Source organism: Micromys minutus (genome assembly GCF_963924665.1).
Source record: "Micromys minutus genome assembly, chromosome: 9".
Taxonomy (NCBI): Eukaryota; Metazoa; Chordata; class Mammalia; order Rodentia; family Muridae; genus Micromys; species Micromys minutus.
The window spans coordinates 43,945,605-43,969,500 of record NC_137978.1 but is presented as its reverse complement, the minus strand read 5'-3'; the positions used below and the strand labels follow the sequence as shown (position 1 = coordinate 43,969,500).

The 23,896-nt window shown below is 46.2% G+C and overlaps 1 protein-coding gene across 2 annotated transcripts; it reads left to right on the top strand.

The window, feature by feature from the left end:
- Positions 1-261: 261 nt before the first annotated feature.
- On the top strand, positions 262-22,390 carry ZBTB8A (zinc finger and BTB domain containing 8A). 2 transcript variants are annotated; one of them, XM_080921097.1, is made up of 5 exons: positions 262-364; positions 8,048-8,136; positions 16,200-17,008; positions 17,444-17,613; positions 21,853-22,390. In XM_080921097.1, the coding sequence occupies exons 3-5, from the start codon at positions 16,201-16,203 to the stop codon at positions 22,183-22,185; spliced, it is 1,311 nt and encodes a 436-aa protein (XP_080777223.1). In that variant the 5' UTR covers positions 262-364; positions 8,048-8,136; position 16,200; the 3' UTR covers positions 22,186-22,390. The 2 variants fall into 2 exon arrangements, with proteins under 2 accessions (XP_080777223.1, XP_080777222.1); XM_080921096.1 differs by lacking the exon at positions 262-364 and adding an exon at positions 783-886.
- The last annotated feature ends 1,506 nt before the right edge of the window (positions 22,391-23,896 follow it).

Sequence of the window (23,896 nt, the reverse complement as noted above, 5' to 3'; positions counted from 1 at the left end):
CAACCTAAAGTACAATTTTAAAATTGAAGCTTCCCCCGACTAAAAGAATGATCCGCAATCCACGGCTGGGGAACCTGGGCGCCCCAGTGCCTGCGGAGGGTGCAGTCGGGTGTGGGCACGGACAGGGGGAGTGGGCGAAGCCGCTGGTTGGTGCCTGAAATCTGTGCGTTGCCCCTTTAATTGTGTCCTCAGCCCTCGGGCGTTTCTGTCCAACGCCCACGTCAGCAAATACCTTTTGTTTCTCCCACGTTGGGGCTACTTGTTTTAGGGCGCAAAGCCTCGGCTTCGGCAGGGGGTGCTTCCCCCACCGGGAACCGGGAATCGCTTCGCAGCGCGAGCGAGCGAGCGGCCAGGGAGCCCCGCGGTAAGTGGCTGCGCGGGCGTGTGGAGGGCGGCCGGGGCGTCGGGGCTGCGGGCCGAGCCGGGCGGAGGGCGGCGGGGCCTCTGGGGTGCGCCCCGGGGCTGCAACCCTGGCCGGTGCGCGGGGCGGCGCAGGGGCGGCCGGGCGCCATTTGCAGCCGGGGGCGCAGAGCGGCGGCTCCGAGGGCTGGCGACGGCCACAAAGGAGGCGCGGGCGGTGGCGGCCCCGGGCGCGGCTGCGGGACAATGGCTGCACCGTCGCCGCCCGAGCCCGCCCCGCCGCCAGCCCCGGCCGGGCCCCGGGAAAGGCGGGAAGGCGCCGGTGAGGCGGCGCCACGGGGGCCGGGCGTGTCTGCAGCCGTCGGACGCGGGGCGCTGCAGCCCGGCGCTCTCACTCCGCCCTCCGCTCTCTGGCTTTGCCTCAGGACGCGACAGTTCCGGGCGTAGAACCGAGGGCAGAAATATGGAGCCCCAGCTGGCTCCAGGCAGAATGTCCCTGGCATCTCCCACCTGGCGACACTGTCCGGTATGGTCCCTTCGCGCTCTGGCGCGCTTCCTCGCCCTTGACCGTGCGGTTAGCCTGCATCCACGTCTTTCCGAGACGTGTTTGGAATAGGATTCACACCTAGCGGGCACCCAGCCGCACACGCCGCCAACACCTAGAAGTCTTTATATTTGCAGAACTTTAGTAAACGGAGTGGTTTCACTTTGGCGAAATATTGCACTTCATTTCTTATGAGACGGTTACCGGTTCAGGCTGTTTATTCTACCTAGCAAAGGGGAAAAAAAAAAGCGTTAACCATGGAGTCTCATTCCTAGGCAGGGAGCTGAGAGGTGGCAGCATCCCCTCTCCCAGGCGCCCTGTGCTCGCAGCGACGGAAGCAGTCTCCAAAGTACCAAAACCTTCGCTGATTTTTGTCACTTAAATCGCACTTCTGGTTACCTACTTATTCTTTGTTTTAAAGCATAGTCAGGCTAGACTCGAGATTTTGATTTTCTTACCGCCACTTTGGGAATGCTGGGACGCACTAGGCAAATTTCTGGTTTCAATGGCATAATTATACTTTTTCTTTAATATTCAAAGAGGTTAATAGAAGTTTTGAAAATTACTTTTTTTCTCTTTTACTGTCATACATACATACATGTATGTATATTTGTTTTGGAGACAGGGTTCTGTGTAGCCTAGGCTAGCCCTAAATCTATGTAGTTTATGATGACCTTGAACCTCTGATTTTTCTTTTAGTCCCCTGTCAAATGCTGGGGTTACAGGTGTGGGCCACCACACCTGGTATTACCCTGTAGTCGAATTGAGCCCAAGGCTTCATGCATGTAGGCACTATACCAGTAAGCTATAACCCATCCTTCTCCAAATCTTAAGTGACTCCTTTACATCTTACCAAAAAAATTCCAAAGGCCCCTTGGTGTATGTGTGTGTATGTGTGTGTGTCTGTCTGTCTGTCTCTGGGTGTGTATTTTGAACCCAGGGCCTTATTTGTGCTAGGCAAATATTACCGTTGAGTTACATCCCCAGGTCCCTTATACTTAAAACATTAATTTTATTATGGGATGAGAGTTTTGCTTAGGGGGCTGCCTTGGTCTTACTTCTTCTCACCTCAGTCTTCCATGCCCCGGGATTAGCTGGTATTACAGGCATACCACACAGTGGCCCGCTCTCTCCACCGTCCCTTCTCCATCTTCCCTTCTTGTTCCACCTCATGGCCTTTGCACCTGGTGCTTGGGTTTCCTTGAGTAATTTCAAAGATACAAATTCTTTCCTACTATGGCCAGCACTCAAATCTCATCTTCTCCATGAGGCCTTTCCAACTATAGTTTCAAAATTCAAGTCTCTCTCTCTCTCTTTTTAAAGATTTATTTGTTTTATGTAAGTACGCTGCCGTTGTCTTAAGGCACACCAGAAGATGGTGTCGGGTTCCATTACAGATGGTTGTGAGATACCATGTGGTTGCTGGGAATTGAACTCAAGACCTCTCTCTGGAAGAGCAGTCCGTGCTCTTAACCACTGAGGCATCTCTCCACCCTCCCTCTCTTGTGTGTGTGAGTTTTGCCTGACCATGTACTAAATGGATGCCCGGTGTTGGATCTCCTGGATGGGTGCTACCAATGGCTGTGAGCCTCCTTGTAGGTGCTGGGGATCGAACCCAAATCCTTGGAGAATCAGCTGGTGCTTTTAACTGCTGAGCCATCCCTCCAGCTTCTCTAAGTGTTTTAACATTTAATTCTAAGACTTTCCTATCTAAGACTGTGCTACCAAGATTATCAAAGATTGGGTGACATATAAAGAACAGATATTAGGTATTACTGGGTTGAGGTGTCGCATACCTTTAATCCTAGCAGAGGCAGGCGGATCTCTCCGATTTGGGAGCCAGCCTGGTAAACAGATCAAGTTCCAGCCCAGCAAGGGCTACAGTGGGAATCCCTGTCTAGGAAAAAAACAAAAAACCCAAAAGAACATTTACTTCTTACACTTGTAGATGCTGGAAAGTTCAAGATTATGGTGCCCTGGCCTGGCTGCTTTCTGCTTTGGCTTGGCATCTGTTCACTACATACATAATGAGGGTAAAAACAATGTTGTGTTCTCATTAGTAAAATGGATAGAAGGGATGAGCCCGGGAGCAGACCTGCTCCCCCAAATCCCTTTATGGGGATGTTAATCCCATCCATGAGGGTAGTACCCCTCCTACCGTGGTGACCTAATAACCTCCTAAAAGCTCCTGGTCATACTCCTTCTCAGCGAATGAACTTCCAGCGTGAACTTTGGAGGAGACCTGGCTTTCTAAAGCAAAGCTTTTAAGTTGTTTCTGGACTTGATTCTAAATCTTCCCAGAACCACATGGCCGTTCATCCTCTGAAGAATACAGTCGCCACTCAAAGAATAGTTTGCTAAATTCCAGTTAGCCCGAAGTTGGGAGGTCGGGTTTAACACACAAAGACCTAGATCACTGCTGTGTGTAGTGGGAAGAGATGAATTTCTGGACCACAAACTTCATTCAGGTTTTCCTGGTGAACCAAATCTTCCATCTGTGTGACTTTTCTGTTCTAAGTACCTTCAAAGATAATGGTTCCTAAAATATTTGATCAGCTTTTCCAGCCACCCTTTAAGAAAATCACTGAACTTGATGGGAATTGAATCCTGTACTCTTCTTGGGGGCTACTGTAGATATTTAACTCAGGAGATTCGGTAAATGTTTCCACTTGACTTTTTTAATGACTCTAGGAAGTTAGTCTGACTTGACAGTACAACTCGTAAGACCATTCTCAGAAAAAAAAGGAAAACCTGGAAAGCATTATCCCTGCCTGTGGATGCCTCCACAGAAAATAAGCCTTTTCTTTTCTTTTCTTTTCTTTCCTTTCCTTTCCTTTCCTTTCCTTTCCTTTTCTTTTCTTTTCTTTTCTTTTCTTTTCATGGATATAGGATACTTTGTTATTGTCAATTTTGCTGAATGTTGCCCAGCTGTAAGGTACACTGTTTTCCCAGTACTTCCTGAAGGCGCGCCCCCCCCCCCACACAGCAGGGTGCTCCCTTCCGGACACTGGATTAGGCACTAACTACACCCAAACACCTCTTTTCACCAAGAGCCTTTATTAAGCCTGGAGGAGAAAGTTAAGTAGATGCTCTCTGACTCTGTAGAGAACAGCAGGGGTGGGTAGGTGTTAGGATGGGCTAGCATGGGGTGGTATGTTTTGACTGGTGTTAATTAGGGTGGCCAAAGGGGACTTTTGATTGCTGGACTTTGGTATGTCATGAGGGAATATAAGAGAATAGACCTCAGTAGCTAGCTAGCTTCAGGGATGTAATCTATGGTTTACAAGGGAGAGGGAAGGGAGCAGGGGAAGGCCTGCCAGAGCCCTTCACTTCCTGTAGCTGTGTAGCTCACAAAGAACATTCAGTTGAAAATCTTGTCTGTTTTATTGGGCGCCCAGGTTTGCCTCTGACTTGCTATATGTAGGTAAGGAAGACCTTGAAGTCCACATCTTCTGCCTTCATTTCCCCAGTACTGGGATCCTAGCTGTGTACTGCCACTCCACGCTTTGGTGCTGGGATCAACCCTGGGCCTTGTGCATGCTAGACAGCACCTCACTGGGTGACTGACTGCACCATTCCTGGCAGCTCCTTCTTCCTCCTTCCTGCGGTGTCTTTCCTGGTATTTCTTTTGAGACTGCTAGCTGAGGCATTGTGTGGGACGTTTGCACACTGGGTGGGGGCAGATGAGTGAGACACTTGTAAATTAGTTCTGGGCTCAGGTTGTTCAAGCTTGATGTGTTTCTCTTGCTTTGTGTATGATTTGGGAGATTTTCTTTCTTAAATTAGTTTATGTCTGTTGTGAGGGTTTTGGATCTCCTGGTACTGGAGTTATAGACAGTTGGGAAGTGTCTTGAGTCTTCTAGAAGAACAGCTATTCTTAACTCCTGAAACATCGCCTCACCCCACATTTTCTAGTAACGTCTCTTGAGTGTTAGTTTCTTACGTGGTGGTGAAGTTTCTGATGGAGTTCCCAGGAACCTTCTTGAAAGAGCAGTGATGCTTCTATCCTCTGAGACATCTCTCCAGCCTTGACTTACAGTTTTCATGTTTGAAGACATTATTGAAAAATAATTATTGGACGCCAGTGAGTTGGTTCTGAGGGTAAAGGTATTTGCCGGGCTGGATGACCTGAATTTGGTCCCTGGAACTCACAGGATGGAGGAGCGTCTACGCCCGCTGTTGTCTTTTGTTTTTCAGGTGCCCGCCATAGGAAATGATAGTAATTTAACTGCCCTAGAACTGGCTTTGTAGACCAGGATAGCTCCAAATTTACAGAGATCAGTCTGTCTCTGCCTCCTGGGTGCTGGGATGAAAGGCTTGCTTCACCGCACCTGGCCTAATTTATATTTAAATTATTACAGCTGTCTGGGTATGTCAGATAACCATCAGAAGTTAGTGCACAGAGCCCATACACATAAGAGAGAGAAAAAAAGGTGAGAGTTGCTTAGGTTCTTTGTTTAAAGCTTTCCTGCCTCAGGCAACTCCATAGGGGGGCCAGGGAGATGACTTTGGGTAAAATGGTCCCCAAGCCTGATAACCTGAGTTCAGTCCCTAGAACCCATGATGGAAGGAGCGAACCAATTCCTATAAGTGTCATTTGACCTCAATAAATACAGAAACAAAGAAGGAAGTAGTTGAGATTCCTGCCCACCGTTAGTCCTAGTGCTCTGCAGACAAGCAGAATCTCTGGGTTCAAGGCCAGCCTGGTCTACCTAGTGAGACATAAAGAGTAACGTAACATTTGAAATGAGCTGTATAGGTGGCTCTTAGAGTAGAGCCTTCCTATATAGTTTGAAACTGGTTCACTCAATTTTGGGTACCTATAAATATTTGGTAAAACCAGTCAACTTTATATAAGCATTCTAGTAGACACAAGAAAAATGTATGGTAATGAAATTCTGAAATGTTTGCAAGATGGCTCAGGAGCTAAGAGCACTTGCTTCTCTTCCAGAGGACCTGGGTTCAGTTCCCAGCACTCACATTGGGCAGCCCACAACTGCTCCAGGAATCAAACACCCTCTCCTGGTGTTCAGGGGCACTACACACAGATTGCATATACATGCAGACACATAAGTAAAAACTAAATTTAACTTTTAAAACTTTAATTATTCTCAGCACTAAGGAGACAGAGACAGGTGGAGCCTGGTCTGCATAGCAAACAAACTCCAGGCCAACCAAGATTACACAGTGAGACCTCGCGTCCAACAAAACAGAGACATGAATGTGTGCGTCCCGGTGCTGGGATTAAAGGCACATCCCCCCTGGTAACACTTGTTTATTTAAGGAGGATTTTTCTATGTGTATGATTATTATCCCTGCATTTATGTTTGGGCCTGGTACGCACTGAGATCATAATCGGACTCCGGATGGATCCTGTTGTTGTGGGCTAACACATTGGTGCTGGGACTCCAACTCAAATCCTTTGGAAGAGCAGCAAGTGCTCTTTTATTGTTGGTGTTTTTTGAGACAGCATTTCTCTATGGTCCTGGAACTTGCTCTGTAGACCAGCAGGCCTTCTCACAGAGACCGGTCTGCCTCTGCCTCTTGAGCCCTAGGATTAAAGGAGTGATCCACCATGCCCGGCTCAGCCAGTGTCCTTAACCACTGAGCTATTTCTCTCGCCCTGTGATTTGTCTTGAAAGCCTGTTGTGAACATTCTCCTTGGGTTATTTCTCATGACTGTTATCCCGTAGCTCCAGAGCATCAGGTTGCTGTTGCTATTGTCACCTTTAGATGAAGAGGCTCAGGCATGTAGCTCACAGACTGCTCATCCCTCTGTTCCAGCCCCGAGAGCAACAGGGCACCAGTCTGTTGTCTGGATCTTGTTGCAGAAAAGCAAAACAGTTCAAATATTTTTTTTTTTTCACTTCAAATATTTTTAAGCAGGGAGAGGTCTAGTAAAATGTTTGGGTCCTCATCAAAAGGGCTTGCATAAGGGGCTTGTGGTTTAGGGCTTCTGAAATGTTTCCCAGAACAAGACTACCCAAGGGACCACCAGGGAGGAATTCTGCAAATTATGTTTGGGGATCCAGAAACTGCTGCCTTCAGTGTCACCAAATAGCGACTCTACCTATCTGTTTAGGAATTATAATTGTTAACATAATGTCTTCATTCATGAGATTTGTGACACTTGAGTATATGTAGAAATCATTTGCTGTCTTGACAGCTAGCTATCAAGCTCCTGTAAACATGTCTGCCGGCATTAACAGCCAAGCCATGCAAACACGGTTCCCTCCTTCTTTCTGCCTCACACCTGTCATGAAAGAATAATACCTCATTGCTATCTCACACTGTGGCAACTTTACTGCAAAGGAGTGTGGGAAATGTAGTTTATAGCTTTTCCGTAAGGAAGTTCTGAAGGTGTCTGAGTAGTTGCTAGGGTGGAACTTGGTGATTGTCCCAAAACATGACATTTCATCAGCATGTAAAAGCCGTGTAAGGCTCAGACTCAGTTTAGAAATCCATTTTCTGGTAACTCTGAATTCCCTTGGCTGGCCACAAAACAGATTGTGATTGTGCCTCTACTTAACTCTAGTAACCCCAGAGCACAGTTAGTATAACCGTTCCTCCCATACTGTCCCAGCTGTAAGACTGTGACAAACGGATGATCTTTCATTATGGCAGGAATTTTTCCTCCCTCAACCTCCTACGTTTTCCTGGGCACGGTAGCGCATGCCAGTTCTAACACTGGGCGCTGAGGCAGGAAGATTGAAGGTTCGAAACCCACCTGGGTTTCATAATGTCTCAACAAATAATAAGAACAGTCGTTCCTCCAACTTGTGAGTTTTATTCACAATTTCATCCTGCTGCTTTAGTTGCCAATGTTTCCTAAGTTTTTGTAGCCAGTGTCCTATTATTTTGAGGCAGGTCCAAGGCAGACTCAACCAGCTTTGAAGCCCTGACCCTCCTGTTACCACTTCCCAAGTGCTGGGTCCCAGGCATGGTCCACATGCCCTGAAAGTGTTAATTATTTAGAAAGTGATCTAATGCATCAAAGCCATTTTAAAAAAGCTAATAACCTATGCCAGATTATTTTTACATGCTGAACATCAATGCCTTCTATAGAAATAAATGATTAGGGATCCCAGCAGATATGTCTCTTAGTACAGAAGTTCATCCTGTGTACCTGTTTTCTCCCCACAGACACTCTGCTGTTTGTGAACTTGACCTGGAGTCCTTCCTCTTTGCCCTTCAACAGTCTTGGTTTCAAGAGTAGCATCGCTCAATTCCAGGTATGGGGAAATCATGTCCTTGGTGCTGGAGACGGAGCTCAGGCCCCTCAGCGTTCTGCTGCTGAGCACCACACCAGCCATGTGTGAGAAGTTTTAACCCTTTTATTAACATAAACATTAATTATCTGTATTGATAACATTACATTTCTATTATATTATGTTAGAAAAGGACCTTAGGTCCTTTAGAACTAGAGTTACAAATGGTTGTGAGCTACTGTGTAGGTGTTGGGAATTGAACTGGGATCTTGTGGGAAAGCATCCAGGACTCTTAACTGCTGAGTCATCTCTCCAGACCCCCAAGTTCTAATCGATATTAAACTTCATTTAAAAACTTGTAAAGGGTGGGAGGGGTGGGAGTGGGGGAGGTGCACTCCTTTAATCCCAGCACTCAGGAGGCAGAGGCAGGTGGATCTCTGAGTTTGAGACCAGCCTGGTCTACAGAGTGAGTTCCAGCCAAAGTTACACAGAGATACCCTGTCTCAAAACAAAACCAAAAAAAAAAAACCCCAACAACAACAATCCTGTGTAAAAAGCAGAATTCTGCAACTGTGTATTTTATGTGTCACAGAATGTATTTATTGTGTTCCCACTCTCTGTGTGAAGTGTTTAGCACTCTCATTGTCTTGGCCAGTCGTCTCTGCTCACTTTCTCTCACCCTTTTCCTTCTGTGTACATTTGTGCACACTTGTGGATGAATGTGGGCAAATGAGGAGGTGAGAAGACAGCTTTTCTGGGTGTTGTTCCTTTCTTCAGACGGGTCTCGTTTGCTGCTTTGCTGTGTCAGCCTCGTGGGCTCCCAGGCTCGTTCCTGTGGTGTCTCCTGCCTCCCATTCTACTAGAGCAGCACTGGGGCTGTTGCTAGGGAAATTGGGATTCCCTTTTGTATCCTTAGTCTCCTTAGTAAAATTATTTAGAAATAGATTTAGAAGGAAGTTTGAGGACCATTTTGTTAGAACTGGAACGAAAAACAACAGGACCAGCAAGCTGTAAATCTTGGCAGCGGCCAGGAGGAGGAAAATGGGGAGGGAAGAGAGGAAGGAAGGAAGAAAGGTAGAAAGGAAGGAAGGAAGGAAGAAAGGTAGAAAGGAAGGAAGGAAGGAAGGAAGGTAGATGCCTTTTGAGTTAGAGTCCAAGAATGCTAGCGTGTTCAGCTATATGGTGGAAGAAAGGGAAGCTAGTGCTTCAGAGAAAGAATGAGAAATCCCAGAGTGACGGGAAAGATACTTAGCTTAGGGACAGATGTTCAATCGGAAAAGACAGCTAGGTAGGTAGGTAGGTAGGTAGGTAGGTAGGTAGGTAGGTAGGTAGATAGGTAGATAGATAGATAGATAGATAGATAGATAGATGGATAGATAGATAGATATAGACAATATATAAATAGAAGATAGATAGTAGATTGATGGATAGATAGATAGATAGATAGATATAGACAATATATAAATAGAAGATAGATAGTAGACAGATGGATAGATATATAGATGGAAGGATGAGGTGGATAGATGGATAGATAGAAGATAGACAGTGGTGGATAGGGGTTAAGCAGTCAGGCTGAGCAGTGCCGTGTTGTGGAAGCTCTGCAGTCTGTATCAACAGAGTGGCTTCTGGAGAGGATAAGCCCATGATCTCATTAAGGCGATAATCATTCCTCCCATCTGCTTAGTGTGCCTTAGCCCTTCCTCTTGATCTGCTTTCCTGAGGAAATGAGGAAATGATCGCCTGCTCAGGTGCTGAATGGTCAGCTGGGTGAACTCGGCAAGAGACAATAGCAACAAACATCCAATCTTCAGATTTTTCCATCACGGCCACTCTGATCCCAGTCTTTCCTCTAGGAGCAAATATTTGTCCCTTAATGGTCTCCAAGCTCTGATAACTCCATGCTTAGTAGCGTATTAAATCCTAGTAGGGACAGCATTGATGCTTCCCTTCATTGTCTTCCCGGTGTCTAAGGGGATGGACCCTAAGTGAGAAGTCCCTCCCAGTGCCTTCTGCTCAGGACAGGACCAGGAACATTTAGACTTACCCTACACCCAACCCTCCTGACGGGCTTTTGCTCTCATCAGGAGCACAGATGCATGCTACCACTTCAGAGTTTGTGTAGGTTCTAGGGGTCAGGACAGGTCCTCGTACATGTGTGGCAACTACTTCACATGCTGGCTGCCTCCCAGGCCTACAACTTACTGTCAAAAATCTTTTAATGTTAATCAGTTTTAGGATCCCCTAAAACTGGAGTTACAGATACCTGTCATCTACCATGTGGGAGCTGGGAATTGAACCTGGGTCCTCCTGAAGAGCAGCAGTGTTCTTAGCCACTGAGCTGTCTCTCCAGCCTGTGTCAAAAAGAAATTTAAAAAAAAAAGATTTATTTATTTAGTATATATGAGTACACTGTAGCTGTCAGACACACCAGAAGAGGGCATCTGATCTTATTACAGATGGTTGTGAGCCACCATGTGGTTGCTGGGATTTGAACTCAGGATCTCTGGAAGAGCAGTCAGTGCTCTTAACCACTGAGCCATCACTCCAGCCTCACACCCATCCCCGTGTCAAAATTTTTACTACAGAGAAAACCCACTCTTCCTCCCCCAACTGTCAATGTCTCCTCAGCTAAGATGGGCCTCATTTCCCCAGCCATGCTGAGTTAGACCAACTTGGTTCTGTGCTTTTCTTGATCAGGTTAGTACAGCTGCTGAGAGTTTATGAGTACGCCAGCCATTTGGTGTTCAGAAGATGGCGTGTCATTCCACTCCATCCACATCCACACACCATCCACACCCACACAGATTCCACACAGTGGCACACCCACACAGCGTCTACATCCACATCACTGCCTCTTACAGCTCTCCTTTTCTGCTGAGCCTTGGGGGTGGGGCTGATTAGATGTCCTGTTGAGGGCTAAGTACCCTAATCACTTGCTCTGAGCACTTTGACAAGTTGCTAGCTACTCTTGCTGTGCATGGTGGGGCACACCTTTAATAATCCCTGAACCCTGGATGCAGAGGTTGGAGACAGCGGTGGGGAGATTCCACTGTTGCTTTTCACTGTGCTGTGTGGTTTTGCTCTTGTTTTATTGGTGCTGGAGACTAAACCAGGAAACTCTTACATGCTAATCTGAACCACTGGGCTGTACAGCCTTGGCTCTATTCTTGTGTGTGTGTGTGTGTGTGCAGATGTTCCTGTGTGCATGCATGTATGCCTACATATATACATTCGTGTACACATAGTATAGAGGCCAGGGGTTGATGTTAAATGTTTTCCTCAGTCACTTTTCACAATATTAAGTTTTTGTTATTTTAAGACTTCACTGTGTAGTCTTGGGTGGCCCTGAACTCTGTAGACCAAGCTGGCATCAAACTTGCAGAGATCTGCCTGCCTCTTCATCTCCAGCTGTGTAATTAAAAACATGCTTCTCTAAGTTTGGCGGCCACTTTATTTTTGAGACAGTCTTGTTGAACCTGGAGCTTGAGAGTAACAAGCTTCAGGAATTCCTGTCTTTTCCTCCCTGGCACTGGAGTCACAGGCATGTGATGCCACAACTGGCCTTCCCTCCCTCCCTCCCTTCCCTTTCTTGTACTCAGTGTTGGACTGACCACAACTCCTTGTGTGTGGTAAACAAGGACCCTACCACTGAGCTATAGCCCCACCCCCTTGCTTTCAAGACCTGAGTATCACAGTTTTGGGAAAGAAATGGGGTACTATATTGCTCAGTTGTGTCCCCCTGCCCCCGCCCCATGCAGTGCTTTTAACAAACACCACATTCTGTTGGCTAGCGCTCAGGTTTTCAGGGCATCATCTCTGATGGGATCAAAGTGGCAGCTCGCTCACTTGGCCATCTTCCACGCTCTGCCAGATGTTCTGGTATTTTAACATATTTGGAAATTATCTCTTCCTGAGTCCCAGTAGCAGTCAAGGAAAGAAATACATCTCGGAGCTGCACCCCCTACCCCCCAGGTGCTCTGTGCAAACAGTGCAAACACTTTCAATCTAGAATCTGGTAACTGCATCTGGGTCATTGAGTTCAGCCTACTTAAACAGTGTATTCCTTAGAGGTCATTACACTCCTAGGTCTGTGCCAAGGTCATTTACTGAAATCTTATATTCCTTTTCTTTCCTTCTGTGTGGGTTTAGAATTTAGCACCTTGGAAAACGCTCTGTGGCTGTTGAGTGTGGTCCAGTGGTGCTGGCGTAGTGAGGGAGGTCTGTGGAAGCTTGCTAGGCACCCCCTGAGGGTGAGCCTCTCAGATCAGGAATGATACCGCTGTCTAGAAAGGCAAGTTTGGATGGCAGCCTGCCCCTTGTCTTAGTCTATGGGGGCTGTTCGGATTCAAGTTTCCACAGTCCAAAGGCTTGTACCCATATCGTAATGCAAAATGCATAGAAGTCCTCATGGTCTTTCCATTTTAACCCTGTTTCAAATTCCAGAGTCTTCGAGACTCAGGCAGTCTCCTTACTGTAACCTATAAAAGCAGAAGGCAAAGTATATGGACTTCCAACGTACAGCCATCCAGACTATACGTTACCATTCAAAAGGGAGGGAAGGGAGCACAGTGAGGAAGTGCTAGACCAAAGCTAGTGCGAAACCCAGCAGGGCAAACTCCCTGCTCCCGGGCTTTTCCTTAAACTTTTTATCTCCTTGAGCGCTGGGCTTACCCTGGTCTCCTTCCTGGATTTCCTTCAGATCTCGAACTTCTTTCAGCTCTGTAGACTGCAACCCACTTCTCTCCCTTGGGCTGGCTCCACATCCAGTCTGCAGCTCTCCTTGGCAGGCATCCCACAGCTCTGGCATCTCCAAGGCAATCCAGGCTTCACCTTCACAGTTTCACTCACACAATGGCCTCTCTGAGCCTCCATGCAGGGACACCCCTGACACATGCCCGTCCTTGGTGGCTTTCCTTAGCCAAGGAGGGAGATGCCACAACCCCTTTCTTGTATCCTTGACTGTGAAGCCAGAACCATGTGGCTGATACATTTTCAGCAGCTTTCTGTTTTTGAAGGTCTCCTTCGCTGCATAAGTGTTCCTTTACTTCTCACACGGTGGAGCCTCTGCTGGATGAGGTCTTGCCCTGAAGTCCACAACCCCTTTATTCCCTTCAGCTTCCGGGCTTTTGTAATATTTTTGGTTGTGAGTCTAGCCTTTAATGGCTGAGCCATCTCTCCAGTCCCATCAGGCTTTTGTTTAAATTTTTTATCTCCTTGAGCGTTGGGCTTAAGTCCCTTCTACTTCCTAGTGTCCCTTCTTTCCTTGAGCTGTGTTTTCCCGTATTTGTCCTCAGCCAGCTGGTTCCTTTTGGGTATAGATCTGCATAGATAAGTGATTACTGATAACCACAGTTCTTAGGGTGGGGTCAATACTAAACTGCCTTTGAAATCTCTCCCAAAACTCTTCAATTTGGCCTCAGGCAGATTTTTAAGACTAGGGTAAAGAGTAGTCACTTTCTCTGCTGTCACTGCTGAAATATCACAAGAATGTTCTCTAGGCCACTCTGCAGATTGTTCCTGTTTTAATGTTAATTCTACTTGTGCCTTCCCATTTTTATTTGTTACATAAAGAAGAGAGCCAGTGATTTAGTTGTGGAAAGGGATATGTAGATTGTCCTGAAGCTGTTCCTATTTTAATGTTAATTCTACTTATACCTTCCCATTTTTATTTGTTAAATAAAGAAGAGAGCCAGTGATTTAGTTGGGGAAAGGGATAGATATATAGATTGTCCTGAAGCTGAACTCAGAGATCTGCTAGTCGTTGACTCCAGGGATTAAAGGTTTGCACTAAATTGCCTGGAGCTGATTTAGCTGGGTGGGGTCTTGCCCCAAGGTCCTTACTTCCTTAATTTATATCTTCCCTTTCTCGACTTGCTCCTTTTCATTAAATGTTCTTCATAAGGGTGAGCTTTAGTAACCACACAACAGAATTTACACCAGGCTGTTTTGAGACTTTCCTTTTCAAAGCAATTAATCTAAATCTCTTCATCTTAAACTCAGGCAGACTCTTTGGACAAGGGCAAAAAGCAGCCGTGTTCTTCACCAAAATACTACAAAAACAGTCTCTAGCCACATACTGAAAATTCTCCACTGAAACCACTTGATCCAAGTCAGCTGTGGGATGTGTCACTGCCGTGTGAATGACACTGCCGTGTGAATGAGTTGACTCAGTGGTTAAAGAGCAGCCACTGCTCTTCCAGAGGTCTTGAGTTCAATTTCCACCAACCACATGGTGGCTCACAACCATCTGTAATGGGATCTGATGCCCTCTTCTGGTGTGTCTGAAGACAGCGACAGTGTGCTCACATACATAAAATAGATAAAATCTTAAGAGAGAAGAGTGAGCTGCTCTCATAGGCAGCTCAGCAGTGCATGCCTAGAGGTCCTGCACTTGGGCGGCTGCATGTCATCCATAATGAAGGCACCATTAGGCCCTTACTGTAACCGTGTCTCAGTGTCAGCTGCACCATCATTTGCATACAGTGCACTACTCCCTTCTGTGGTCTTTGTGCACCAGGCATGTTTCCATAGGCCTTCTATGTTTGAGCTCAAACCTTGACAAAGAGTTCCCAGTTATCAGGCAGTGACTGCTAGAATTTTACATCAGAGATAGAGGAGATGACATGAGGAAAATAATGATGACCTGTTTCTGGAATCTTCCTTCTGTTTAGAATTCTTGTCGCAGAGGACAGATTCCCCTCCCATCCCACCTCCACCCCCGCCACACTGAAATACTTCTGTGTCAGCTGAGGGGCACAGATGTGTCACAGCCGGCTTGGGTGGAATTCTGCACTGCAGTCACCTGTGAGCCCTGACAGGGCAAGCTTGACATCTACTGTCTCATTTCCAGCTGTGAGGCTTAATCCTCAGATCCTCAGAATGTGAGAGCAAAGTCTCACAGCCATGGCCAGGTTTTGTCATCTTGACATAAAGCTAGAGTCACCTGGGAAGAGGGCTCCTCAGTTGAGGAACTGCTACCAGGCTGTGAGGATGTCTGTGGGACATTTTCTTGATTGACAATTGATGTAGAGGGGCTCAGCCCACTGTGGGCAGGGTCATTCCCTAGGTCCTGGGTTGTATAAGGAAGGTGAGAGCAAGCCATGAGAAGCAGACTAGCGGGAAATGTTCCATCATATCCTCTGCTTCAGTTCTTGCCTTGAGTTCCTGCCTAACTGACTTCCCTCAGTGATGAACTGATTGGGATGTATAAATCCTTTCCCTTCCGAATGGAACACAAAGTCACTGTTGATAGAGACTGAGAACGTGTTAGTGAGCGTTGGCAGGCACTCTCCAGGGTCTAGCCGGGACTCTTCAGAGACTAGCCTGGACTCCCCACCTTCTGTTTTTTTTTTTTTTTTTTTTTTTTTTTTTTTTGTCCTCCTGCTGATTTCTAATTCATAATTTTAATTCTTACATCACTGATAGGAGAACACACAGCATTTTCCTGGAGGAAGCAGTTGTTACTTATGTGTTTCTAAATCTGTAAAATGGAAAATTCTAGTTCATGGCCATGGCATTTTCTTGTGTTTGTTTTTTAGAAACATGGTCCGTGCACCAGGCATGTTTCCATAGGATTTCTTCCTATGTTTGAGCGTCAAACCTTGATGGATAGTTCCCAGTTATCAGGCAGTGGCTAGACTGTGTGCAAGGGTAGGGGGTGTTTGTCTGCTGGTTTTGTTTGGCTTTTGCAAGGCTGGAGAGCATCATGGGGCCCTTCCCCTTAAGCTGGCTGGTCTTTTGCCATGTGACTATATCCCCAATCTTCTCTTCACTTTTTATTTTGAGACAGAGTCTTGCAAGTTTTCCAGGCTGCCCTTGAACCCTCTCTGTACCTCCGGTAGGCCTTGAGATTGTAATCCTCATCCTCATCCTTCTGAGTATCAGGGACTAGGCTGGCAGTAGCAGTTCCTGTGGTACCTGCTGTCTTCTGTGTCTTGGGGCCTCTGTTGTGTAAGAAGAGAAGAGGTTTAGCTGGGAAACTGATCCTCCTGCCATCCCTCCAGCCCTGATTCCCGTACTTTGACCAGCTGTTTGCAGGCTTGTTTCCTAGGTCCTCTCTGGTACCCACTGTGTCTTCCCCCTCACAGAATGGAGATCTCCTCCCACCAGTCTCACCTCCTGCAGCAACTGAACGAGCAGCGTAGGCAGGACGTGTTCTGCGACTGCAGTATTCTGGTCGAAGGCAAGGTCTTCAAAGCGCATCGGAATGTATTGTTTGCAAGCAGCGGCTACTTTAAAATGCTGCTTTCTCAGAACTCTAAGGAGACAAGTCAGCCAACCACGGCCACGTTTCAGACCTTCTCCCCAGATACCTTCACGGTCATCCTGGACTTTGTCTACTCCGGCAAACTCTCTCTTACCGGACAGAATGTTATAGAAGTGATGTCCGCCGCGAGCTTCCTTCAGATGACTGACGTCATTAGTGTGTGTAAAACTTTCATCAAGTCTTCCTTGGATATTAGTGAGAAAGAGAAAGATCGCTACTTCAGCCTCTCAGACAAGGACACGGGCACTAATGGAGTAGAGCGCCCCTCTGTTTATAGTAGCGGCTGGCAGGATGGAAGCGGGTCTCCCCGATCTCACCTGAGCCCAGACCAAGGACCAAGTGTAATAAGTGGAAAGCCATGGAACAAGTATGGCTACCACCCAGCCTCCCAACGGAGTCCTCAGCAACCATTGGCCAAACCTGACCAAAGGAAGGACCCCATTAAGAAATCCAAGCATTTGAGATTGCCGCCGCCATTTAAGTCCGGCAAAGGAGAGGCTGGGACATCCAATTCGGGCAACCATGCTTCCCAGTCTGAAGAGCGGGTCCAGGTTGATGCTGAAGTGGAGTCTGTTCCTGCTGGCTACCAGTACAGCCAAGGGCCTGACGTCACATCCAGGAGCTTTTCAGGTACCCCAGAGGAGCCTAAGTCTGTTTCAAGTCCCAAATGCCTTTAATTTTAGGTGCCAGGGAAGTTTTAAAAGAGATTTTTACATTAATTTACATGAGCGTGTGTGTGTGTGTGTGTGTGTGTGTGTGTGTGTGTGTGTGTGTGTGTGTGTGTGTGTGAGAGAGAGAGAGAGAGAGAGAGAGAGAGAGAGAGCGCATGCCTGTGTGGGCAATGCGCACAGAAGCCAGGAAAGTGTATTGGATGTCCTGGACTTCGAATTACAGGTAGTCAAATTTTACTTCTGTGCCCAAGATTGCTTGACAGTTGAGTGTGCTTAACTCAAGTCCTCTGACTTCACCTTTGCAAGACTGGACGCAGCAGCTCCTCTGGATTCCTTACTCATAGAATCGTTACTGTGGCATGTGCCGTGATCTAATCCAACTGTCTGATGACAGATGATCTGCCCCGGCTGCGATTCAAATGCCCGTACTGCACACACGTGGTGAAGCGGAAGGCGGACCTCAAGCGCCACCTGCGCTGCCATACAGGAGAGAGGCCCTACCCGTGCCAGGCTTGTGGGAAACGGTTCAGCAGGCTAGACCATCTGAGTAGCCATTTCCGGACAGTAAGTACGAGAGTGTTCGTCATTTTGCTTCTTGTGTAATATGAGCATTTACCTGCTTTTATTCTCCCTCCTTTCTCCCCCTTCCCCTACTTCCCTCCCTTCCCTCCCTTTCCTTCCCTCTCCCTCTCCCTCCCTTTGTTTTTTTTTTTTCCCCTCTTGTGGTACTGGGGGGTAAGCAAGATCTCTAGCAGGTAGTTACCTCCCCCAGCCGTGCATTTATCTGCTTTAATAATCTCAGTTAGGGATGGGAAGGTGGTTCACTCGGTAAAGTGTTTGCCATACAAAAATTGGAACTTGCATGCAGAGCCACAGCAACTGGCTAAAAACATCATCTTCGTCATCATCATCATCGTCATCCCAGGGTGGCGACATGCACGTGTAATAATGGGAAGCAGAGGCAGGAGGCTCATAGAACTCCAGCTAGTCTTGCTGAATCAGTGAGCTTCAGTTTAGTGAGAGACTTAAAAAAAAAAAAAAAAAGGTAGAGGGATTGATGAGATGGCTCAGTGGTTAGAGCACGGGCTGCTCTTGTAGAGGTCCTGGGCTTAGTTACCAGCACCCACGTGGTGGTTCACAACTGTCTGTAACCTCAGTTATAGGTGATCGGATGCCCTCTTCTGTACTCTAGTGGTTACCAGGCTCACGTATGTATGTATGTATGTATTATGTATGTATGTATTATGTATGTATGTATGTAAAGCAGGCAGAACTCTCATACAGGAATAGATAAGTAAATAACAAATCTTTTTAAAAATATAATGGTATACAGTTGAGAAGGATGATCATTCTCTACATGTATGTACATATACAGACATGTACATATACATGTTACACAATCACAAACCTAAGTTTGTGAAAGGAAATCCCTTCTCACAGCTCCACCCAATTAGGAACTCTTGGCCCAGTGAGATGGCTCAGTGGGTAAAACCCTTGCCACCAAATGGTCTAAGCCTCAGGACCTGAGTATGATTTCCAGAACCCAGAGGAACTCCAAAGTTGTCCTCTGGCTTTCACACATGTGCCATGGTATATGTGCACAATCACAAACACACACACACTAATAATGATAATAATTCATAATGATAAATAATAGGATTTTAAAAAATTATTATTCCAGAAGTACTATTTTTGGTTTGGAAATAATGTACAGATTTACGTTAAGTTAGATAAAAAGTTTTGCTGTGTGGTTCAGTGGGTGAAGGCACTATCACACCTGACATCTAAGTTCTTTCCACATAAGTCATTGTCCTCTGACCTTCATATGTGCCCTGTCACACACACGTACATACAGACACACACACACTAAATAACACGTAAACACAGTCACTGGTCTAGAACTCGCAGAGGTGCATCTGACTCTGCTTCCAGGATTAAAGGTGTGCACCATCACACCCTGCATATAAACATTTAAATAATTTTATTCTCCCTCCAGACCCTGAGGTAGGAGATACTCTTTTGGTGCTAAATATTTTTGTATTTCCATGTTAGTTCATCAAATCTTCTCTGGCTTGAAATATTTCTGTTAGGAGATGACAATTACCCGGTACAAATGTTTTAGGTGTCAGATCAGAATCACCAATTATCTGGATACTTAGCATCCACCATTGATAGCTGAAACCTGCTGAGCCCTGTTTTGGACTGGGTCTGACCTCCTTCCTAGTCTGTATCAGGTCCCCCCAGTCCCTAACAAAGGAGTACGAAGGCCAGTAGACACTCCAAGTCAGGGGCTATCAGGAAAATGTCAGGAAATTTGCTGTTCAGTGCTCAGTGCTTCCTGGTTTAATAAGGGTTAATGATGGACTGGGTGTAGCTTGTGCCTCTAATCCCGGTACTAAGGAAGGAGGATCACCATGAGTTAGAGGGCAGCCTGGTCTACAGAATAAATTCCAGGCCAGCCTGAGCTACAGTGTAAGACTCTGTCTTAAAAACAATCTAGAATGGGTCCAGAGTGATGGCTCAGTTGGTAAAAGTATGTGTTGGGTGTGCATGATGCTGAGTTAGAGGAAGCTGCGGGTGACAGCAGACGGGAGAGACCCTGCCTCAAACAAGACAGAAGGTTAGGATTGACACCAGAAGTATCTGCTGACTTTTACACACTGACACATAAACATGTAACCACACAGGAGCACACACACTAATAAAAAGCAGAAGGCTTGGTGATTAAGAGTACATACTACTAGCTGGGCTTAGGCCTTTAGTCTCAGTAGAAGCAGATCTCAGGCCAGCCTGGTCTACAGAGCAAGTTCTAGAACAGCCAGGGCTACACAGAGAATCCCAGCTCTGCAGAAAGAAAGAATACACACTATTACAGAGGATAAGGCAGATTACAGCCATCCGTAATTCCATCTCAACGGGATCCAGTACCCTCTCCTGGCCTTCATGGAGACCCACACATGTGGCATATACTCATACAGGCACACACATGCACATAAGTAAAAAGAAATATTTTACTTATGTATGTCAATATGTACTACTAGAATACATACCAAAAGATGTGCCATTGAGGTGGCTCATCAGGTAAAGCCTGCCAAGCCCAATGACCTGAGTTCATACCCCAGGACCATGTGGTGGAAGGAGAGAACCAACTCCTGAAATACCAAAGTTACGAAAACTCCTTTAATCTCCACATGCATGCTGTGGCACTCACGTGCCATCGCCCACGCCATCGCCCAGGAGCTGGCACCAGTCACCCGTGCATCATGTAAACACAGACAGTAACAGCCTTTTAAGAAGGACATAGAGGAGCATGTCTATAGTCTATTTATTTATTATATACTCTTCCAAATTCTTCTAAGCATTTCTTTTCCAAAAACAAGACCAGACTACACCTGCGCTCCTCTGACTCCCTGCCTTCCCACTGCAGTAAGTTTCTCTAACACCCAATTTCAGTTCTGACTTCCCCATAGTCCCCACCAATTCCTATTATAGCTGGTTTGTCTGAGCCAGAATCAAGTTTGTCTCATTGCTAAATCCCCGAAGTGGTATTTTTAATCTAGCATAATCCCCCCACACACACACACCTCCCTACCTCATAACACTGGATTGTTGAAGATGCTAAACTGTTTATTTTGCAGAATGCCCTACCTCTGAATTGGCTTCTACATGGTGTCATTTAACTCATTCCTTTAGTCCCCTACATTTTCCATCACTGAAGTTTCATGTAAATTCTTTTCAAATAAAGGTCTTTGTCCAGAACATATCAGGGCCACTGTTGTATATTTCATGTGTCACACTAGGAGGCTAACTGGAAGACTGGTCATTGAGCTCACACATTGAACACTGTCAGAACAGTGATGTTCGGTGGTACCTCTGTACTCTCACAGGTGCCGCCTTTGCTGGCTTGGTATCATACAATCATTCATTTCCCCAACAATTGTTCAGTCCATGGTATTTTTAGAGCAAGATGACTCAGTGGGTGACTTGCTGTGCCAATTCAAGTACCCACACAGAGGGCCAGGAGTTCATAGTCTTTAATTTTTCTTTTTAATTATGGGGGGCGGTGGGGGATGGGGGGGGTCTGTACACAAGAGTGGAGTACCCACAGAGGCCAGAAGAGGGAGTCAGATTCCCTAGAGTTGTGACCAAGCCAGCCAACAGGGTCTTCAGGGAGGGATCAGGGGTTGAAGAGAAAAGACGTTAGACAACATTCTAACATGACCCCGGCCAGTGCTGGGGATGGAGTGGATTTACTTTTTCTCTATTCTGCTTTTATGCCATTCTAAGTACATGCAAAGAATAAAGTCAGCTCTAGGTCAAAGGACAAACAAGGCGATAAACAAAGTTCCACGGGACTTATCAAGATTATCTAGACCTTGAGCCTACTTCTGTGTCCTAGCCCAAAGTCAAATTCCTGCCTGAGCCTACTTCCATGTCCTGGCCCGATGCCAAATTTTTGCCAAATTCTAGAAGAGGCCCCTAGTTGTCACTAACCCTAATCTTTAAAGCAGAACCTGGCAGAGTGTTTGCAACTTTACTTCTGGGAAGGAATGGGTTAATGGGTGTGTGGGATTATTAAGTATGTAACAGTAGTTTTAAAAAACCCATTATAGCCATTATTTAGAGAAAGCTGATATCTGATGTGTCCATGGTGGACATTTCCCCCCAGCCTTTGGAATAATTAGATGTTAACTCAAGTTTGGTGCTCTGAGTGCATCTTAAGTGTATGAGCTGCTCCCTAAAATAGCAAACCGACCCCAGTTTCGAACGCTTACTTTTATCACTCTTTAAATCTCTGCACAGATTCACCAGGCATGCAAACTCATCTGCAGGAAATGCAAACGCCGCGTGACTGACCTCACGGGGCAGGTGGTGCAGGAAGGAACCAGGCGCTACAGACTGTGTAACGAGTGCTTGGCCGACGTGGGTATGGACAGCCTCCCCGCTGACCTGGAAGCCGAGCAACACCGTATGTCCCCCGCAGATGGAGATAAGGATTGTCAGTGGCGCCCGAGGGAAGCAGAGAGTAGATCCTATGTGGAGATTGTAGAAGATGGGTCTGCCGATCTGGTCATACAGCAGGTTGACGATAGCGAGGAAGAAGATGAAAAAGAAATAAAACCCAACATTAGGTAGCCCGAAGGGTGAACTGTGTCAGAGCTGGCATGCCTGGAGTTTACAGACATCCCATGTCTCTCCATGGGTAGAGCCCCATTAATGGGTTTCTCCTACTGACTTAGAAGCAATCTGATATAACTTGCATGCTTTCTGAATAGGCCACTGGAAAGACCTTGCTTGTGTTGACATGACAGATGACCAGTTACCCTTTCTGTTATTACAAATACCACTTTCTTTAAATATGGGGGGGGGATCTATTTAGCAAACTTTTTGACTAAAATATTTTAAATAAATATCTCAAGACTTTTAAGACAATCTTTAATTATTATTATTACACTTTTATTTTTTTTGTTTTGGGTTTGTGTGTGTGTGAGTGTGTGTGCGTGCGCGCGTGCGTGCTAGGACGCTTGTGGGAGTCAGAAGAAAATGTGTAGAAGTTGATTCTATCGTGGGGTGGAATTCAGGTCATCGGGCTTGCTGGTGGGAACCTTTACCCTTACCTGTCAATAAACCCGTATACAACAAATTAAACTGTTTTGGAAGCACACATGCTATAACACTGAATCTCAGTGGGAGCTACGTAAGTCTGCATTCAGGAGTCTCCACCCAGCTGCAGGACCTGCCATCAAGGCTATGGGCTGGAGAGGTGCTCAGCAGCTAAGAGTACTGTCAGTGCTTCAGAGGATGAAATACTTGACTCCTTGCACTTACTGCTCACAGCCACCTGTAACTGTTTGTATGGGCTCAAACACCTACTCTGGCCTCTAGGCACCAGGCACTGAGGTATAGACAGACATACTGGCAAAACATGTCATACACATCACGTTTTAATCCTAGTGGAGATTATGAGGTGGAGGTGGGGTGGTGGCTCTGAGTTTGAGGCCAGCCTGGTCTATAGAGTGAGTTTCAGGACAGTCAGGGCTACACAGAGAAACCCTATCTTGAAACCCACCCTCCAAATAATAAAAAACAATTTTTATGTCTAATTTATAATACAATTCCATTATTTTAAATGCTTTAGGATCATGTATCTGAAACAATTCAGAGTTAAATTTTGTTTTGTTTTTTTTAGACAGGGTTTTTCTATATTGTCCTGGCTGGTCCAGAACTCACTCTGTAGATCAGACTTTCCTCAAACTCAAGAGATCCCCGTGCCTATGCCTCCTGAGTGCTGGGATTAAAGGTGTACCACCACCACCTGGCCATAGTTAAATTGTTACTGAATTAATACTGTCCTTGACTGGCTCAGCAGTTAAGAGCACGGCCTACTCTTTCCGAGGAGCCAGACTGGTAACTCCTGTCCACAAGCCCAATGTCTTCATCTTGTCTCTGTGGGCATTGCATGTGGTAAGCAGACGTGTGTATGCAAAAGCAACAAAAAACCCCAGGCCTATAAAAATACCTCTTGCTAAAAATGTATATGAGCTAATCTTGTGGTGGGACCATGGAGTTAGGTAGAGTTGATGCAGAGATGGTCCAGTAAAAAACAAGTGCTTGCTATGAAGACAAAAGGTCCAAAATTTGGTCCTCAGAAGCCATGTAAAGATTCAAACGTGTCTGGTCCATGCGTACCCCAGTCCTCTGGGCATGTGGAAATGAACAGATCCTTAGAAGTAAGTTCCAGGTTCCGTGAAGAAGTCCTGTCTCCAGAACTGAGGCAGAGAATGATAACCTAGCATTGACCTTCAGCCTCCACACGCACGTGCAGATGTGCATGTGTGTACTTCTG